Source organism: Lampris incognitus, chromosome 7 (genome assembly GCF_029633865.1).
Source record: "Lampris incognitus isolate fLamInc1 chromosome 7, fLamInc1.hap2, whole genome shotgun sequence".
Taxonomy (NCBI): domain Eukaryota; kingdom Metazoa; phylum Chordata; class Actinopteri; order Lampriformes; family Lampridae; genus Lampris; species Lampris incognitus.
In genome coordinates, this window is record NC_079217.1 from 13751347 (window position 1) to 13772114 (window position 20768).

At 45.1% G+C, this 20768-nt stretch overlaps 2 protein-coding genes across 8 annotated transcripts in view; one reads left to right on the forward strand and one right to left on the reverse strand.

The window, feature by feature from the left end:
- Positions 1 to 8084, forward strand: part of LOC130115925 (serine/threonine-protein kinase DCLK1-like) — a 29886-nt gene extending 21802 nt beyond the window's left edge. Inside the window, exons 12-16 of one of the 3 annotated variants that reach the window (XM_056283800.1) lie at positions 138 to 234; positions 399 to 479; positions 1078 to 1191; positions 4648 to 4721; positions 5478 to 5671. In XM_056283800.1, the coding sequence (XP_056139775.1) occupies positions 138 to 234; positions 399 to 479; positions 1078 to 1191; positions 4648 to 4721; positions 5478 to 5535 (424 nt within the window). In that variant the 3' untranslated portion in view covers positions 5536 to 5671. Of the gene's footprint in view, positions 1 to 137; positions 235 to 398; positions 480 to 1077; positions 1192 to 4647; positions 4722 to 5477 lie in introns of all 3 variants that reach the window. The other 2 variants (XM_056283799.1, XM_056283798.1) reach the window with 2 other exon arrangements.
- A 2309-nt stretch (positions 8085 to 10393) lies between these two features.
- The window catches only part of nbeab (neurobeachin b), a 338760-nt gene continuing 328385 nt past the window's right edge, over positions 10394 to 20768 (reverse strand). For all 5 annotated transcript variants that reach the window (XM_056283778.1, XM_056283780.1, XM_056283777.1 and 2 more), the window contains 7 exons: positions 19688 to 19759; positions 19216 to 19371; positions 17933 to 18103; positions 13938 to 14039; positions 12793 to 12989; positions 12537 to 12688; positions 10394 to 10484 (listed from right to left, as the gene is read on the reverse strand). In XM_056283778.1, coding sequence (XP_056139753.1) covers positions 10394 to 10484; positions 12537 to 12688; positions 12793 to 12989; positions 13938 to 14039; positions 17933 to 18103; positions 19216 to 19371; positions 19688 to 19759 — 941 coding nt within the window. The remainder of the gene's footprint in view (positions 10485 to 12536; positions 12689 to 12792; positions 12990 to 13937; positions 14040 to 17932; positions 18104 to 19215; positions 19372 to 19687; positions 19760 to 20768) is intronic.

Below are 20768 nucleotides of genomic sequence, written 5' to 3' on the forward strand. Positions count from 1 at the left end.
CCGTTGAATTAAAAACCCAGTGTCCAGTGTACCACTCATTATGTTGTGTCACAGACTTTAATAACTGAGGTTCTCTTAAAGAAGGCACTATTTTATTTATTTTATTTTTTATGTTTTTGTTGATTTGATTCTTACAGTAGTGGGGAAGATCAAGAGGCTCTCTTCGACCAGATTTTGAAGGGGCCGCTCAGTTTCCCTTTGCCATACTGGGACAACGTGTCCGACACTGCCAAGGTTGGTCACTGGCATCTCTGTCGAGCCAGCTCGATGCCCACGTGGAACAGAAACTTATTTATTTTAATAGAATGATGACTGCTAAGCTGTCAAATATCTTTGAGCTGATCAAAGCAGTATTTCACTTCAACTGTGGGATCCTGTTTCACTTGTTGTGCCTCCAGGAGCTGGTCAGTGGGATGCTGCAGTCGGCGGTGGATAAGAGGTACACAGCTCAACAGGTCCTGGATCATCCCTGGGTCAATGTGAGTTAAACATTACAAAAGCCACGCTGTTCATTACTGATGATGTGTCCAGGTTGCATCACATGGTGTATCAAAGAACTTCTATCTGGAACGGGATATATCAACACGGATACAGGACAATAAGTTTTAATGCATTGCAGTTAAAACTTATTTTTCCTGTATGTGTTGATATTCCGCTCTCGTTAGTTGAGCACTTACAACACCATTGACAGTTTCGGAAAAAAAAAGTAATATATATATATATATATATATATATATATATATATATATATATATATATATATATAATCCTGATTATTATTATTGTTATGGATTATTTTGCTCCTTATTTGTTGAGCACTTTCCCTACCATTGAGTGTTTCTTTTAACAAATGTATGTATATATATATATATATATATATATAATCCAGTGAGTCAAGTAAATTCTTTATGAGACAGTACAAGCCCTTTTCATGCCATAAGCAATCATCAGCTGCCAATAAATCTACTCGTGAAAGAACATACCTTTATATGTATGAGTAGCATGACATGTGTAGATGTGTAGAACATGAACTCACAGCATGTTGAGTCTCTAAAATCTCATGTGTGTGCTTTCCAGGATGATGGTCTGTCTGAGAATGAACACCAGCTAGCTGTGGCGGGGAAGATCAAGAAGAACTTCAACATTGGTCCCAAGCTCAGCAGCACAGCAGCCGGAGTGTCCGTCATTACAGTAAGCACAGACCTCTAGCACACACCGATGCTATGTGTACACCTGTACCTGTGGATTATATGTGGGCCTTTTTTGGCACTATTTTTCAGGGAGGGATTATTTTTTTCATCTTTTTTAAAAGAAAACTCTGGTATGTTGTAACCTACGCTCAATTCTCCTAAGAATCAACAAAGGAGTCAAAGTGAGGAGCTAGTGGCAGCATGAACCTTTTAAATTGGTTCAGTATTTAGTAAGCTAAGCGTCAGCCGAATGATGCACACCAAGCTGCAATGTCCAATCCTTTAGGACAACACCGCTCACCAAATACTGCCCCTAAAAGAGCTCTTTTCTGGCACTAATAGGCTCAGGGTATTTTTGAGAGATGTCTGAAAGCACCTTGCATTAAGAAAAGCCAGTCCCAGTGACGTAAAGTCATTCAGTGCAGTAATGGACCTTTTATGTATTTTCTTATTTGCGCTTCTCTGCGACTCTCTCACACTTCCACTCTTTTCTTACAACCACTCGCTCCTCGCCAGAATACAGAGTGAGACTACTGCTCCGGGTTACAAATGGATCGATATCTTCATAACTTTACGATTGATATTATGGCCAAGTAGGGATGGGTATCGTTAAGATTTTAACGGTAACAGTAATAATAATAAATAAACGTATATAGCGCTTTTCTAATACTCAAAGTCACTTTACAATAAACGGGGTGAAACAAGGCGACAGATACTACTACTCTTACTGATACTGCTTATTGATCTGGTACTTTTTTTGAGAGGGGGGGATTCCCCCCCCCAATTGTACCCGTCAAATTACCCCACTCTTTCGAGCCGTTCTGGTCACTGCTCCACCCCCTCTGCCGATCCGGGGAGGGCTGCAGACTGGCACATGCCTCCTCCCATAACATGTGGCGTCGCCAGCCGCTTCTTCTCACCTGACAGTGAGGAGTTTCTCTCTCTCCGACCGACCGACCGACCAGAGGTGGCGCTAGTGCGGCGACCAGGACACATACCCACATCCGGCTTCTCACCCGCAGACACGGCTAATTGTAGCTGTAAGGACGCCCGACCAAGCCGGAGGCAACACGGGGATTTGAACCGGCAATCTCCGTGTTGCTAGGCAACGGAGTAGACCGCCACGCCACCCGGACGCCCCCTTGGTTCTTTTTGTTACTCTTTTTAAGGGGGGGAACAAATTAAGAAGTGAATCAACATTGTTTTATTTTCTCATGTCAGGACAGAGCGTTACTTTTAATCCTCAACCCATGTTTGTGTATAGTTTAGTTGACTCCGCGTGGGCTCCAGGCTGCCAGCATACATAACAGACCTGAGGTGGTGGGGCAGCGAGAGGTGAAGTACGCGCTAGGCGGTTGAAAACTGTGCCTTGCTCCGTCTGTATCGATGCACTTTCGCTAGATGTTTCTAAAGACCGCTTGTGTTTCTGCCCTTACATGCAAAAGAGGTGTCGCACTTGTGGCAACGAGCGTCATCAGCGTCGACTCTAGTCAAGTACAACCGGACTTCTGACCGTTCAGTTCTCTCTCCGCCATTGTCACTGAGCGCAGGCTGTGTGTGTGTGTGTGTGTGAGAGCGAGAGGAAGAGAGCTGGCCCCGCCCCTCAGCTCGCGCACACGACAGGCGCTTGTTTGCAGTCACGTGATTCGGATGACGCGCGAGATTCAGACGGAGGGCAGGAAGTGAAACGCAGAATGGACGAGGTGGAGCTCGTTTAGCCCGAACTGTGCTAGTCTAGACGATGTTATGAGAGAAAGGTAGAAACAGAAAGTAAGATATGTTGGACTTCCTTTTTACCCCCCTCATGAACAACAACTTTTGGTACTCAATAAAAGCTCCTTGTGGTTTCTCAGTTCATGACGCCAAACAGGCACTTCGAAAGTTTGTGATCGTGCTTCCTATGTAGAAAATCACTTCCTGCCCTCCATCTGTAGTTCGTGACGTCATATGCAAACGTTGCAAATCAGGAACAGGGCCGGTGGGATAAAAGGCACAAGATAAAATCTATGTAGCCCAAATAAACAGGAAAATGTGTTTTCCTAATTTCTCCAGTACCGACAGCAGAACCGTTAACGTCGGAGCTTATCAATACTGTGGTCTTCAATAAGCGCCAGTGTAGATTTAATACCGGGTTTTTGGTACCCGGTAGACTCCTCTCATAATACTCTGAATCCGTTTGTGCCAAAAAAGAACCAATTTCCGTGGATGTTATTTGTTGAAGGATTACATTGCAGCTTGGTACACAGCAGCTGACTGATGCTCAACCCTGACTTGACTATTAACGATGGGAAAAGAGAGATTAGGTTAAAAAAATACCAAAGTTTCCCTTCAAGTCCACTTGATATAATTAATTTGAAGGTAAAACTGCAGTATCATTGTCCGCTGTTGCACACCAAAAAAAAAAATCTGCTATCACAAAACCATCGCCTGCCTTACAAACAAAGGTAATTTAAACATCAACATTGAGTGACAGCAGCTTTGGCCCACCATATGCAGACTTCATAGTCCATCTAGCCATCTCGTTGATGCATGGCCCGGTTGTGAGAGCTCTGGTCTCTCCTCAGACGGACTGTCAGCACCACTGTCAAGAAGCCCTGTTTATTGATCTTGTGAAACGCTGTTGTTGCACCCTGAACAGATGTAAGCAAATATGAACCTTGACAATTTCAGGGCTACGTTTTCCCTTTGTTAAGTACCAGCCGATCTGATCTCTGTTCTCGGAAAGAACGAGTGGTGTTCCCGTTCATCATTCCTTCCTGGGTTTTTGATTTTAATTTGCAGGTAAGGGAAAGCTCCCACTTGCCAAATGTAAATGCTCCACTGGTGTTTTAGTGAATCTCAGTTGACAGTAACCTGACTTATTTTTCTTTTCCGCCCAGCACAACAGCTTAAAAACAGGTTTAGGGGCATCCGGGTGGCGTAGCGGTCTATTCTGTTGCCTGCTAACATGGGGCTCACCGGTTCGAATCCCTGTGTTACCTCTGGCTTGGTCAACCGTCCCTACAGACACAATTGGCCGTGTCTGCGGGTGTGAAGCCGTTTGTGGGTATGTGTCCTGGTCGCTGCACTAGCACCTCCTCTGGTCAGTCGGGGCACCTCTTCAGGGGGAGGGGGAACTGGGGGGGAATAGCGTGATCCTCCCACGCGCTACGTCCCCCTGGTGAAACCCCTCACTGTCAGGTGAAAAGAAACGGCTGGTGACTCCACATGTATTGGAGGAAGCATGTGGTAGTCTGCAACCCTCCCTGGATTGGCAGAGGGGTTGGGGCAGTGACCAGGACAGCTCCGAAGAGTGGGGTAATTGGAAGGATAGAATTGGGAGAAAAAGGGAGAAAAATCCAAAACAACAACAACAACAAAAAACAAGGTTAGAGCATGCAGACTTTGTGCGAATGAGGTCAGTAATGCTTTAAATTCAAGGTGATCCACTGAGTTGCATCCGTGTCTCTCTGCTCAGCTGGAACAGCACCTTGCCGTCCAGAGGTCAGGGTCTTTGGACCACTACCAGCATCCAGGATTGTACTGGATAAGGTATGACACGGTGTAGTGCTAACATGTAGCGCTTTCATGACACCGTGCTGGCAGTCTCCATAACCTGTCCATCAAAGGCTGAAACATTGCCCCTCTGTACGGACCCCCCCCCTTCTCCTGCTGCGTTTCTCTACCTCATAAGCCGAATGGCCATTAAGTCACCTTGCTCGCTTTATTTATTTCACCAGCACCTCCTGCAGTGGGTAGTGAAGTTCAGTCAACAGTATAGTCACCTCACAGAGATACCACATGCACCCGTGATGTGTAGCCCATCCAAGGTGTAGGCTGCATATTGTGGAAACTGGGGTTTGTGTACATTGTCAAGTCAAATCAATTTTATTTGTATATCCCAATATCACAAATTACAAATTTGCCTCAGGGGGCTTTACAGCAGCACAACATCCTGTCCTGAGACGTAGTCCTGTCGTTTTGATCTGTTTGGCCTCGCTGCCATCAGCACCGTTCTGACACTGGATGTGAGCAAGCATAACCGTTATTGCCTCATGATGTTGCTCCAGCAGTTTGTTTTCTTGTGTGTGCCATGCTTGTTTGCTGTGTCATATGCAGCACATAACCTCCCTGGACAAAAAGTGTGTTAGGGCAGATGTGGCTTTTCTGACTCACTGATGCCAAGACTGCATGTTCACACTGGCCCATCTAGCGTTGTAGTCAGAGCAACATTTCATCTGTGGTTTACTTTAATGTTCATGCTTTTGCGGGTACCTAACAGTAGCTGCTGTCTCGCCTTCCTCTCAGACCACCCCACTTGATAAGGAAAAGCAGATTTTCCAACGAAGACGCCACCAGGATGTGAAGTCCATGCACCGTGCCCCGCAAAGCATCAGTGTGGCAACGGGCGCCAGCCCTGGCTTCTCCCCCGCCGAGTTCACTTCTGAGTCTGAGGATTACTCCCCGAACTCCGCCGACACCGTCCGCTCACCCACCTCCCCTTTCTAGAAGCCCAGGATGCAGTCTGTCGCTCCGGGTAAGGATGGGGGGTGGGAGGTGGAGGGGATAAGGATTAGAGATCGGAGGGCTTGAGAGCCCATCGTTGGGTTTCAGTCACACAGATAATGCAAGTGACAGACCACACACCGGTCCGTCACTTCGACTGCAGTACAGGTTGGTCCGTTTCATGGGACAGCGAAGCTACGATCAGCACTGTGCCGGGCTAACGGTGTTCCCTGATATCACGGTACGCAGTCATTTACCACGGATCGCCATGGGTATGCGAGTTTTTAAAACCACCCAACATTACACCAGTGGATTTCTCCTATTAGTCTTCCTCTGTTGTGTTGAACTTGTGCCAGTTAGTGAAATCAGCCATTTAGCTGATGTAGTGTTTGGTTAGAAACAAAACCAGTCCCCCACGGCACATGATTGAATACCACCGTGTTTGGTTAGAAACAAAACCAGTCCCCCACGGCACATGATTGAATACCACCGTGTTTGGTTAGAAATAAAAACCAGTATGGCGCCCCCATGGCACATGATTGCATACCACTGCCCTGAGAGCATGCCAAGGCGTAAAAAAAAAAAATCTGTAATACAGGGTATTTTTCCAAAATGCCATCAAACTGTTAGTAATCACTCATTAGCATAAGCATTGGCCCGTTGTTATACACTACAGCCCTCAAGCGGTGCACATTGTGTACTGCAATTAAGCCAACCTGCTATATCAATCGTATGATTTGAGCAACTCATGCTACAGTGAAAAATAAGCTTTTGACGTATTGGTTGTGATTCAAATATTTAATTACATCCTTTTGGTGATACTTTATAAGTATTATTAGAGGGCGTTTTGTACACTTTACATTCTATTATCTGGGCAGTTAAATTTATTCAGTATGCAGCATACATGTCGTTCAGCAGAATATACCAATGTTTTCATGTAAAGTAAATGACCACTAATATGGGTCACTACTGTAATATGACATTTAGAGCGCTCTGTGCTATGGCTCAAGGTTTTTCAGTTTCAGTATTGCTGCAAAAGAGGACTGTAAGACATTTAGTTCCGAGTCCCCATAAATCCTGCTGTGGGAAAACAGCAGGATTTATGGGTAACGAGTGGAGAACGGGCTGCACTTTTCCCTCCACACTGCAAGTTGGTTAATCTGTCATCCGATCGGACGAAGAGGGCGAATGTACCAGTAGTTTTCCTAGCTGTTTTTAAGTGTGTGTAATTAATTAGCAGTGGTTCCAGTGAATGCCGGTGCCATATAGTTCATGATAGTGCATGTTTAAAGCCTTACCATGGCACAAATGGATTAAGTGCAATTAGGTGTAACACCCACAGAGCACAACGTCATTCCCAATGTTTGTGAATGGCGGCCCTCTGACTAATGTTTGTATTGGCAGAAGGGAACTGATGCACTGAATTCATTAGTTCCTAGTTGAACATCCTGGAATTTCAGTTGAGTCATGGAAAATTCAGTAACGCGTTTCCGTCAACTTCCAATTATATTTGAAGTTGTTTACTGGGGTCACTATTTTTGCTGGTCAACTTTTGCAGTGATTCTAGTTGCTTAAACAATAATGACTTTTAAGACCTTGCTCTTCTGACCGTATTATATTGGTTAATCTACTGCTTATGGATCTATTGTCCTCAAGAATCCAAAATATTCATGGCTATGAATGTCTCCTTTCTTCAATTAAATCCTGTAAACTGCATGTGCGCTATATCCGAATGCTTTCTAAACGAATTGTACTGGTCAATATACACCCGTCAGTTTTGTAACCATTTCCTTTTCCTATGTCACTGTTACTTGCTGTCTTGTTGGATGCAGTTCGGTTAAGGCAAGATATACTGTAGTGACACCACCACTGAATCAAGGATTGTATATATGTATTTTGAAAGAGACGTAATTTCATCATCCTATTGACACTGTTGGTCTGCAGGCATGATGGATTGGGACCTGGTAAAAAGCAATTCACTTGCAATGAAGAAGAAATAAGCTAAAAAGCACAAGTTAGGCTTTTATTGCTTGAAAAATACATAATTGTTTGGTTCCTCAAGAATGAGTATTTCTCTCTGACAAGTGATAGGAAGAGGTCTGGTTATCGTGAGAAATTATACAAAAAAAATTAAACATGGGTCTTGTGATCCTCTGAACATTTTGGATGTGAAATATGCAACTAGAATGTCGGTGTTGTGCAGAAGGAGCAGGGGTGTTTATGCTGTACTATATTCATCCACATTACCTTAATGTAGGGACATTATAAGACATTCTGAATGGGAATGAATACCAGTAGCATACTACTTTTATAATCAGAAAAAAAAATCCAAAATGTTATCATGGTTAAAGCAAACTGCAAACAATAATGCACTTCTAAAAAAAAGAGTAAAAGCCTGTGAATAAATGATTTACTGAATTTGTGAGTCTGTAGTTTATTCTACACCACTCAGTAGTTTGGTATCAACTCATGGCCATGTGAAGGGGCGACCACAAGGTGGGTCTGCAATATCAACTTTGGACAGTAGATGGCAGTATATAGTTACTGTAAAAGTCCTCGAGAACACTTGGGCATCTATCTATCTCTGTCACGAGAACTGAAGACAGGAGTTTTAGCAGCATGCTCTGTGCAACATGGGTAAAATTTCGACAAATACGCCCGAAAAAAAGTAGATTTATGCCATTTTATTATAAATACAACCAAAATGAAAGCAGTTTAATTTACAGTTATCAATCTCTATATATTGGCATAAGTGCATGATACAGCTCGAAATACATTCTGCCGCTTGTGTTGCAACGTAGATGCAAAAACAATCTGTAATAAAGGTAGACTATATAAATTATAAAATGTCTAACAAAATATATTACATCAAATCAAACTGCACTGTCAAATACTCATGTAAATCATTAACAAACTCCAGAAATGTAAAATAAACACTTTTAAATCCGTAGTAATGAAATAAACATAAAAGGAAGCGGAGTAAACCTGGAGCCGTACGACTTCCCAGCATGCAGCCCCCAGCATGGGGTGACACCGTGTCACGCTGCACTAAAATTAATCAGAAGAAACCAAAAACAAACTTATTTGCATATTTTTAGGTGTCAACACAGTCGATTTTTGTTTTAATCCTGCAAATAAATTGGCTCAGCGTGTTCCATATCACAACAAAGGCGACCATGTATGAAATGCCTTAATTTGATGATTTTATTTTTTTGTCACACAGAGTTGAGATGAACGTCTCTGAGGCCTAACCAGCTACATGGTCTCATATTGCTTACTATTGCATGGTGTTACAACATACATTTGTATTAATATAATTCACAAACTTAAAAATCAAATGGAATTTAAAACTTCTGTGTAAAAACCAGCTACTTTAATTTCACGTAAAGGTGATCTGTAACAGTAATGTTTCTAGTACCGATGTAAATGGAGACAAATCATGGCTTTTTTTCTTTTTTTTTTAGTCTAAGGTGGATGAGGATGACACTTCCTTTGATAAAATGTCTTCCAGCCCCACCATGTACACAAATGCCTGCAGAGTCATGAGATACCGCTCGGCAACCTAGAAATGTAATCCTGTCGACGGGATGTACAAACGGCGCCAACAAGAGGTTGATAACTGCTGTACCAAAAACATTAAAATCACTTTTTAAGAGCAAACAGACAAAAGTAATTTGCAATCCTTGCCATCATTCATAAACAAAATAGTTATCTATTTTGAATAAATATGGTATGGAAATATCACAAATTCTGCTGACATCATGATTTAAAAACATATTTCACAAAGGACAGTTAACACCGAAATCCTCCTTATAGATATCCAAACACATCAGTAAATCAACATTTAACTTTTTTTTTTTTCCTAACGTACATTAAACCACTTCTGAAAACAATGAGGCGTCGACGGTCGTATACATGTTTGACTTCTGTACTAACCAACTAAAGTTTTCAGTGTGACGGACATTTCTGAACATCTATACGATGGGGGGGGGGGGTCACATGATGCTGATGTCATCACCGTCCAAAACGCTCGCTAATCTAACACGTTTTGTCGTTTTGATCGTTAATTCAACATTTACAGGGAAGAAACACTTTACATTGTCCATATATACATGGTTTAACGTTTTGTTTTTGTTTTTTTTCCTAGAAAATTATCCCTAGTACGATATGTATCTGGCATACAAATGTTGTATAAATCTTGTTTTTCTTTGCATTTTCACAGTTTGAAATAGGAACAAAAGTTGAGGAAAAGTTTACGCATGTATGTTTTCACCAACTTACTGTTTAATCGCATTTGTCTTGGACTCGCTGTTGTGGAATCGTTCTCCCCTTTACCACGAGTCATTTGGTATCGGGCCCCGTGGTTAACTTGACCCCAGTCTCGCTTCGACCAGAGCAGTAGACCTGTATGACTTATCCCGTTAGCTAAACGCTAACGGCGTTGAACATCAAAACCAGCGCGAGAAAAGGTAACCCCGGTTCCGTGTGTTGCGACCTAACGGCAGTGGCCAGGTCTCTTCGCCAGCCAGACAACGTACACAAACATACAAGCCGTGTTCTTTTCCTTCTCGCTGGTTTTAGTTCTCCCCCTCGGTGCCATCTGTCCCCCAGGTTCCTCGGTGGTTCCTCTTTAGGTTGGCTCTGTCTCACTTATGATTAGTTTGTCTCTTACCGGACTAGCAGAGCTTGGGTGCCACGGAGCTGCTTCTCCATCCCCCTCAGTACTTGTTCTGATGCTCATAGTGCCACCGGTTGAAATCTATATTAAACGCCACGATACTGCCGGAGGCCATGCCGGTGATCAGAGTCCTGGAAAACGATGGAAAATCACATGAATACTCACTGACAGTACACATAACATATGAGAGTAAAATAAGAGATAATAAATAATAATGGAGAAAAAAAACAACACAGTCTAAACGCATCAGCTGTCCCATTTGCTCCATTGTTGTTGCCAGCGGCGTGCATCCTAGGGGGCCACATGCTTCTATTACTATTATTATTATGCATACATGACTCTTTATTTTCAAAGGCGTGCATGCGTACATAAGCGAGGTGTCAACCACAGACGAAAACGTACGGCGTTGAGGGTGTTGCATGCAGTTTTTGTTGTAAAGCGTTTCCTTGCACGAGAGCCGCCTGTTTAAAGGTCCTTATGTTAAAGGAAGCAGCAAGGCGAGGTCATCGGAGGCTGCGACAGTAAATTACGGGGCTCCTCTTGACGGCTGAAATTCTACATTGAGTCCTGGCATTCATCTGCAGACCCGGTGCCCTTACGTCCACCACTGGCTGGTATGTAGGAAAAGCAGCTGATTTCACAGGGTCATGTTATACTGCTACACCCTCAGGCCTCTACTGGTGCAGCACAATGAACAGAGCTGGAGTAAAAAAAAACCCTCTGTACAGAGAGTTAAGGAGCGCGAAACTCTCTTGTGTTATTTCACTTCAACTTAATGAGGAAAAACATGGCAGGAGCTTATCTAAATCAAGGTTCTCTCGTGTTTTGTCAAGAGTAGTTTGTTAAAGGGTCTTTGCTGGAAGAAACCTGTATTTTCAGGGTAATTTTGAGGGGCTTTTAGGCACCAAGTTAAATACCGCTGTGGAACCTATGATGACCGAAACACTGTACATCAGAAAGCAAAGCCGAGTTTCTCGTCTGCCTGTTCTCGGCTTGCTTTGTTGTGCGTCAGCCAGCCAGTCACGAGTGTTAACGTGTTTAAGATGGCGGGGCGTGAACCGCCTCTCTGTATGAGACGCTTGATAAAGGGTACCCGCTGCAGAGTTGAGTGGGATTTGGCCTGCGGGTACGAGGTGAAGCCTGGATGTTCAAGCTCTCTGACCTCTCTTGACTATGCGGGTCACATGCTGACAAAAGGATGGTAGCCCTACAGCAAACAATGGAGCCTCTGCGGAGACACACTGGAAAGCCCCATTCTTCATGTAAGGATCGTCCCGCACAACGCAGACTCAGAGCAATGCATTAAAACCAGCTGATGGGCACGTGTCCAGTTTGCGTGCGTGTGTTGTCTGTTTTTCCAAAACGAGAGTGTAACGTCATCAGCGATCTTTGTCTCGAAGGCAACGATACCTTCCATTAAAAAAAAAAAAGGGGTGGGGGGTATAACTTTTTCTAAAATGTAAAGAGAGATCCATGAAAAGCAATAAGAAGCACCAGGCTTTTAATCGCAACCCAGTATGACATATGGCACTTACACACAGACACAGACACACACACACGCTTGATACAGACCAGCCTCGCAAAACAATCCCTTCTTTATATATATATATATATATTTTTTTTTTCCCCCCCCTTTTTCTCCGAATTGTACTTAGCCAATTACCTCACTCTTCCGAGCCGCCCTGGTCACTGCTCCACCCCCTCTGTCGATCCGGGGAGGGCTGCAGACTACCACATGCCTCCTCCGATACATGTGGAGTCGCCAGCCGCTTCTTTTCACCTGACAGTGAGGAGTTTCGCCAGGGGGATGTAGCACATAGGAGGATCATGCTATTCCCCCCAGTTCCCCCTCCCCCCGAACAGTCACCCTGACCGACCAGAGGAGGCGCTAGTTCAGCGACCCAGGACACATACCCACATCCGGCTTCCCACCCGCAGACACAGCGAATTGTGTCTGTAGGGACACCCAACCAAGCCGGAGGTAACACGGGGATTTGAACCGGTGATCCCCGTGTTGGTAGGCAACGGAATAGACCGCTACGCTACCCGGACACCCTAAAGCAATCCTTTCTAACCGGTCTGCTTTTCACTTTTCACATAGTATTCTCTCCTTATATCTCCCTCTTAATGGTTTTAAAAACACTTGCTACTGTGTCTAGGTGTTTGTGACTGTGCACACTGACCGTTGATCATGTGACAGGTCCATGGCCCGGATGCCAGCGTCACAGCCAGGGTAAATGTAGAGCTGTTTGAAGTCGCAGGCCTGCCACACTTCCACTACACCGTTGTCCCCGCCGGTCACCAGGTTCTGGCCGTCACTGCTGAGAAGAATGGCCTGGAGAGGAAGCCATTTCCCGTAATAAAGATGTGAACAGAGATCCATTGGTATCTGTCATGGTGGAGGCCGGCAGGGTGGTTTTGGGGGGGGGGACAACTTACCCTTGTGGAATCATTGACCTCCATTTGGGCCAATAGCTTCCCATTAATGCTGAAGTTGCAGAAATGGCCCCTCTCGTAGTAGATGATACAGTGGCCCTCGCTGGACACCGAGATAAGGCGTGGGCACTTGCAGTCGTCTGGCCCTTCCAAAGCCCGCAGCAGGTCCCCTGTGATGGTGTGAACCAGACACGGGCCCTCTGTGGAGCCACAACACAATGAGATGCACGCACATGCATATATATGCACATACAAATGAACTCACACACACATGCACGCACAGACAAACGTACAAAGAGGACGAACTATGTCTAGACAGAAAAGAAAAACCAGTATTTGTTTTACATATTTCTCAAATTTCATAACGTTTTTCCCAGGTTTTACTATCTTTTAGCCTTGACTGAGTTATGCTTACAATGCAGGGTGTGGATAAAGTATGACTGGCAAGCTGTCATACCACTGTGATTGGTATGAGCCAGTCCTTGAGACAAGCACAACAACAAAACAAAAAAGCAGAGTAACTACAGTCGTCTTTAGGTATCAAACACGTGAATGTAGTTACTTTGTCTTTTTTTTTTACTGCACAATTTGTACTTTTTACAACTTCTACATTCTGCTTTTTTTTTTTAGGATTCCCCCCCCCACACACACACACCTTTTTCTCCCCAATTGTATCCGGCCAATTACCCCACTCTTCTGAGCCGTCCCGGTCGCTGCTCCACCCCCTCGGCCGATCCGGGGAGCACTGCAGACTAACACATGCCTCCTCTGATACATGTGGAGTCACCAGCCGCTTCTTTTCACCTGACAGTGAGGAGTTTCACCAGCGGGACACAGCGTGTGGGAGCATCACGCTATTTCCCCCCAACCGACCAGAGGAGGCGCTAGTACAGCGACCAGGACACATACCCACATCCAGCTTCCCACCCGCAGACATGGTCAATTGTGTCTGTAGGGACGCCCGACCAAGCTGGAGCTAACACGGGGATTCGAACCGGCAACCCTCATGTTGGTACGCAACAGAATAGACCACCACGCCACCTGGACACCCTACAACTTCTACATTACAGAACATATTTGATCATGAATGCCACAAGCTTCCTCCCCTCTCAATGAGAGTAGGGGGGGCACTCGAGAACCACACTGACCTTTGGCACCGCTGATGACCAAGCCCAGCTCAGCGCAAACCGACACACACACCACCTCGTGGTCATGACCAGTCAGGACAGCTCGCGGCGCTGGATAATCACCTGAAAGATGGCAGATACGCGACATCACAAACAGATTGCATCATTTTACTGATGAAATGTATTCTCCAATGTGAAAACAAGCACAGATAAAGGGAAAAAAAATCAAGATTTGACCAGTCAATGATTTCCTTCTGGTGCCCAAATTCAAAGATGGGCATTTTCAAGCGGTAGTATGAATAACTACCTAACTTCCATACGGCGATGGGAACACAGACTTATTGAGTGTGACACACATCTGCTGGCAGTGACGTCTGTTTTAATTGTCATGTAAATGCTGGGATGCCCAGTGATGGCAGCCAGGCCACTTGATTACATCCTGCATGTCACATGATTGATGACAGCGGGGGGAGAGGTTAGTGAGGGCTGCTTCACGACACCTGGAGCCGACCTCCAATATGAGACCAGCAGCGCTACCACTGCAGCCCCCTCAAGAGTGGTTTTGGGTTTGATCCGTGGAGCAGATCTGTCTTTTTACCTTCTGCGCTCACAAATGCGTCACGCTGCATAGCTGGACAGATAGCGAACACAACACCGAGTACGCTGTACTTCATGTTGAGCCTGATTTACTGAAGTTGAGGTTGTAAAACTGCAAACAAACACAGGAATATGTGACATGTTACACAGTTGAATATGTACAACGATATTACACCAACTCTCTCTCCACAGGTTTCCAAATGAGGTAAGTAACAGTCTGAGTAACTCATACAGACCAACTGACATAATGTGGAGAGCAACCTATGCTAGCGATTAGCTTAGCCGATTAACTTAGGCGATTAGTTAGCTCGACTCATAAAACTAATGACAGTAAAATCCCTTTAACAGCGTTTTTTGAAGCACGCACGAAGGTAAGTAACTATACTCACAGACAGGTCTATGGTGAACTGCAAGTATTCGTTCACAAGTGTAGTGGACAAAACTACTTTTTCTCATGCTTCTTCGTTGGTGCTGGGTTCTCAGTCATCTCTATTAATACTGCAGGGGAACGGACGCTGGTCAGTAAAGTGCAGAGGCAAGTCGCTTCGGTTACTGGTACAGCGATATTCTTTTTATTAGAAAAGTGAAATGTCAAAATTGATGGCAACAAGTATGTCCGTTTCCCTTCATTGAGTCCAGTATTCATTGAACTCTGCTCCATCCAGTAAGATGACAAGAACACGTTGATGGATGATGTGGACAGGTGTCAGACCTCTCCCCTCTTATCCGCTCCCCCTCCAGCATATCACCTCTGTAGGGCACAACAGTCCAGTCAGAGAGCTGGGCTGTGATCGATGCAGCTTGGTCCCTTTGAGACAAGGACCTGAGCAGGGCTGTCAGTCCCAGCGCTCCTTGCTGAGGGGGGCTGAATGGGACATGTGTCAGAAAAGGCCTCCAGGGGGAAAAGGGACCGAGTGCAGCTCACCTACCCGACAAAAGATTCAATCACCCCATGCCGCATGGCCCCCTCACCCCTCCCTGGCCCTGGGGATCCGCTGGAGTCAGCCGCCACAATTACCCAGTGCAAATATCCCCTCGCACCAGTGTGACGGGCTGAGTCTGAGAGGCATGACCATGGCTGAGCTGGAAGTTATTTTAATTATTACACATTTAAGACATATGCAGCCTTTTTTAGGGCACCAGTGAAATCAATTTCTCCTGCACGTCACATCTCCGAGCTGAGGAGCAGTGATCCAGAAAGCTCCTGCTGCATATTCATCAATGGTCTTTGTAGAAAGTGTGATAATAAGCGTTAAATTGCAAGAGTGAAACTCACGAAAAAGATAATTGATTCATTATTGTGCAATGAGGGGCTGAATACGTAACTGAAACACAACCACTTCAGCCTCACTGTATTTTGAGTTTTTGAGTCTGAGGTTATACGAGGTTAGCGGTGTCTTATCCCAGAACATCTTTTTGAAAGACTATATTGTAGATTTGACCTTTGGAGGCATAGTAATCAAATTGATTCTGAAAGCAGCCATCACCGACTCCTGCAACCCTCTAAGGCCTTGTTCAGACTGCCATCCCAAATCCGTTTTTTTGGTCTATCCAGGTTGATTTTAGAGAGTCTGGACAGCAAAAACCACATGAAATGTGATTTTTGCATATCAGACCTAAACCACATTTGGAGGTGGTTTGAAATGCTATTCCAATCGGATTTCTACAGATGCGTCTCCGTCCAGACACTCTGGCTGCCCAAATCGGATTTCAAGCTGTCATTTGCGTCACTTGCAACACGGCACACGAGGACGACGTCAAATCCAGAGTGACGGACGTGGAGCTCACCATGACTGCAGCATGGAATACCACAACATACACCAACCTCCTCCGGTGCCACAGAAAAGTTCTGCACCGGGACTTGACAGCACTATTGTTTGGCGGGCGAGATGATGGAGCTCCATTTCTCATGCTTCCGCGTTGGTCAACCGCGTCACCAGCATACGTAGTTACTCACACTTACGTTGTTACCACAGCTACCCATGGGCTGCAACGTAAGGTCGGTGATGTCTGGAGACACAAATCCAATCTGATCACTTGAAAATAACAGTGCAGATGGTATGTCTTAAAGATCTGATCTGAGAAATGAATCTGGCTTGCCCGCAGTTGGAACAAAGCCTAGGTCCAACTATCTGTTAGCCCCGTTCAAGGCATTCAGATATCAGCCATGATAAACACTCTGTCACTCAGATTACCCGGTGACTGAAAACACATTCCCTCTCTTGTTTCTGCACAAGTTGCTTCTTCAGTGTTTCCCTTTGTCTGGCGAAGGTGCATTGTAAGCACTGGTAGCATGAATATCTGGGGAATAGTGTCTTCCTGCTGCAGTAACACAAGTGCTACTGCCCCATGCTAATTGGAGGCAACCAAGCTGAAATTCTTAATTAACTGTCTGAGCCTCAGTGAAGTTAATTAGAGAACACACACCTAAACTGGAGCTCCTCGAATATGTGACACCCTGAAACACAAGATATTCAAGCACACACACACACACACTTGCATGCACATCTGCAGATGCACAAAAAGGCAGACGAAGATACGAGTACTTGCATGCGCACACGGGCACACAACACACACAAACTTGTAGACATGAAAATACACACATGTTCACATGCACACCGATAACACAAACACACACCCGTAATTCACTCATTACATTGTCGAGTATGAAAAAAAAAACCAGCATCCCTTTTGCTTTCCTTTCTCGCGTCCATATAAGGCGTTGGCTGTACAGTAACAGCTGCTTTCTCGGCCCTGATGAATTGTTTTGAACACAGCAAATCAGCGAGAATGAAGAACTAAATGAACTGAGCAGCTAAAATCACACAGCGGGGTTCACCATTTCGAACGCCAAGACATCTGGAGTCCTCCACTTGAAAGCAACACAGCTCAACGTGGTGAATCACACCACTATATCATCGCTCCGGTGCAGATAAATTATCCTGTCCCTGTCTCGCCACATTATTTGATTTTGGGGATACGACTGCCTTTTTTTTTCCAAGCGTTGATCAAACACACGTGCTACCTACGTGTATACTGCACATCAACAAAGAAGTACAAGTCACACTCTTATCTACCATCAGACGCCTACATTTTACAATGAAGATGTTGTATTAATTAGACAATACGAACCTTTGTAAAAAAAAAAAGAAAAGATTTTTTTTTTTCCGATGCCCTTGTCTAGTGGACACAGTTTCTTCATGTGTTTCCACTTCACTGGCAGGCATCAGGGGTCTGACTGTTTCTGGTTTGAGTGTGTTTCTGTGAATTTGTGTTTGTGCATGCACATGTGAGTGTGAATGCATGAGAGTTTGTGCATGAACGTGTGTGTGTGTGTGTGTGTGTGTGTGTGTGTGTGCATGTGCTTGTTTTTGTGTTGTGTTCACTGTTATTTTATTGTGCATTACGTTCTTACTCACTATTATTGGGGTTGTCTCCAATGATGTGGTGCCGCCCACTCCAGTACCACAGCAGCAGGGTGGCGTCCCTGGACCCGGAGACTATGTAGCAGTCTCCTCCAATGTAGGACTCAGACCTGGCGAGGCAGGTTACCACATCCCAGTGGCCAAAAACGATCTGTGTCAGCTTGCCTGAAGGGTTGATAGATACACAGTTCTTCTGTCCGGATTGTTGAAAACCCCCAGAAACAGAATCCATAACTGGGAATTCACAACTATCTTTGTGTTTTCAGTGACAAACTAACACAGCTGAGCACAATGTTAACTTTACAAAACTATTTCTATGAATGTTGATAATCGCAGTTTTTTTTTCTCCCCGATTGTATTTGGCCAATTATCCCACTCTTCCAAGCTGAGCCGTTCCAGTTGCTGCTCCACCCCCTCTGCCGATCCAGGGGGGGCTGCAGACTACCACGTCTCCTTCGATACATGCGGAGTTGCCAGCTGCTTCTTTTCACCTGACAGTGAGGAGTTTCGCCAGGGGGACGCAGTGTGTGGGAGGATCACGCTATTCCCCTGGTTCCCCCTCCCCCCGAACAGAGGAGGCGCTAGTGCAGCGACCAGGACACATACCCACAACCGGCTTCCCACCCGCAGACATGGCCAATTGTGTCTTTAGGGACGTCCGACCAAGCCAGAGGTCACACGGGGATTCGAACCAGCAATCCCCAAGTTGGTAGGCAACGGAATAGACCGCTTCACTACCCAGAACGCCCGATACTCGTGGCTTTAAGGTAGGCTTGTAAGTGTAGTGTTCGTCAATTTCACAACCAGACTGGTTGGGAGATGTCGTTGAGGAGATTGAATAAGTAGTGCTCTGCCCTCCCTGAACAGTCGGGATCAATGTGCCCCCAAGCAACTGCTTCAGTGGAGCTGCACACTGGCAAACGGTAGCAACAGACTGTGTTTTGTACTGTGCAGCTCTTAGAGATGTTAATTTATGAAAGCGTGAATGCAAAATAAACAGGTGCACAATTGAAGGTCCCTGGATAAATATAGGAAAGTTTTTGAAAAATTTAAGCACAACTGTGTTGCACTCACTGAATGTGATCACAAAGATTAAGTAACATAGAATTAATATTCACTTTATGATAAGTAATGTGTAATATTTTATATCTACATCTTTCTGCAAGACCGCTCATGAGAGAAGAACTCCATTGTTGCATTATTCCCATCATAGCACACGGTCTTGCACACTTGAGTGAACACCTCCACAAGAAAATAGTGTTTAGAATGTAACCCACCTGTCTCTGAGGAGTACACACGAAAGCTCTTGTCCCAGAAGCCACAGACCAGGATGTAGCGGTTGTCAGCTGTCACCACAAAACAGTGAGTGGTGATCTGGATGCTCTGGTCCACTAGGTCCGTGATCTGACGCTTGTTGCTTCCGGAATTGTTAGCTGTAATAGAGAGAGAGAGAGAGAGAGAGAGAGAGAGAGAGAGAGAGAGAGAGAGAGAGAGAGAGAGAGAGAGAGAGAGAGAGAAAAAGGAAAGACAAACATCAATACCCTGGTGTTACCTGTATGGTCTAAATATTATCTTCAAGATGTGAAGTGTTTAAGTTTCGATGTTAAGTGAGGTATATCTGGATCACTGAGCTTTGTCAGACACTTTTTTCATACAATGAATTTTAAAAACCTTGGTGAGATGTGTGTTGGTGTGTGTGTGCGTGTGCGCATGAGTGATTCAGGTTCTTTTTAGGGTATCCTTACTTACCAATCACAGAGTCCATCTCTATGGGCAGGTGATGGGCTTGCTCGAGGGAGTAGCCGGGTGCTCCTCGGAGACCTGGAACCAGACAGAGGAAGAATGATACGAGGGATTACCGAGCACACAGCTGACGAATGCACACGTCCACTCAAGCACACGTACACACACTGGAACAAACACACACAAACACAAAATACCCAGCATATCTCCATAAGAGCAGCACGTGCATATAGACACACAATGCAAACATTAACACCAACATATACAAAGACAAAAATGCATGCTTACTCTCTCACACACATGCACACACACACACAGAAACACAAACACATGAACAAAATGACCAGTACATTTGTTAACGAACCCACACACCTGCTTTATTAGAGAACATAGGATTATTCATGACCTTTTTTGGACGACCATCAGAGAGGCTTCTATCCATCTCATTATTGGATCTTATACTGTCAAATTGAATGGAGCCATTTTACCCCCGAGACAGCAAATGGGGCCAGTAGTGAAGCATAGCAACACGCTTGGCAAACATGGAGGTCCTATTATCATCATTTTTGTGAAAGCTAGACCAGATTTTCCTCCTTTCCAACAGGACGGCAAGGCGCTGCAGCTGTGTTCATTAGTGTCTGAGCGGTGAGGCCAGCCACACAGTCTGGACTCTTTGGTCCTGAGCTCAGTGTATTTCTCCGGTGACAGATGGGGAAGTGTGAGGAGAATGCGGTGCAGTTGCGGCCTAATTTCCCAGTAACCATTGCACTGGCCCTCTGACCCCAAGGTGAGGCTGGTTCTTGGGGAGGGGCTCTGTGGGTAATGTTGTTCACACATGCTTGAGACAGAACATGTGGAAGCACTCATAGTTGAGTTACCTGGGAGGCGCTAGCCTCTCACGTAGCCAGCTCGCTACAGCTCTATTACGAGCAGTGAGCAGGTTTGCCAGTGACTGTGATGAAGTGTTTTTACAGAGGCCACTGCTGTGGTAGGTAGCACATGTGGTGTGGCACGCTATTGTTTTTTTACGAGGGCATACGTGCTGGTATGAGTGAGCATGCTTGTTTGAACACCATGAATGCCATCA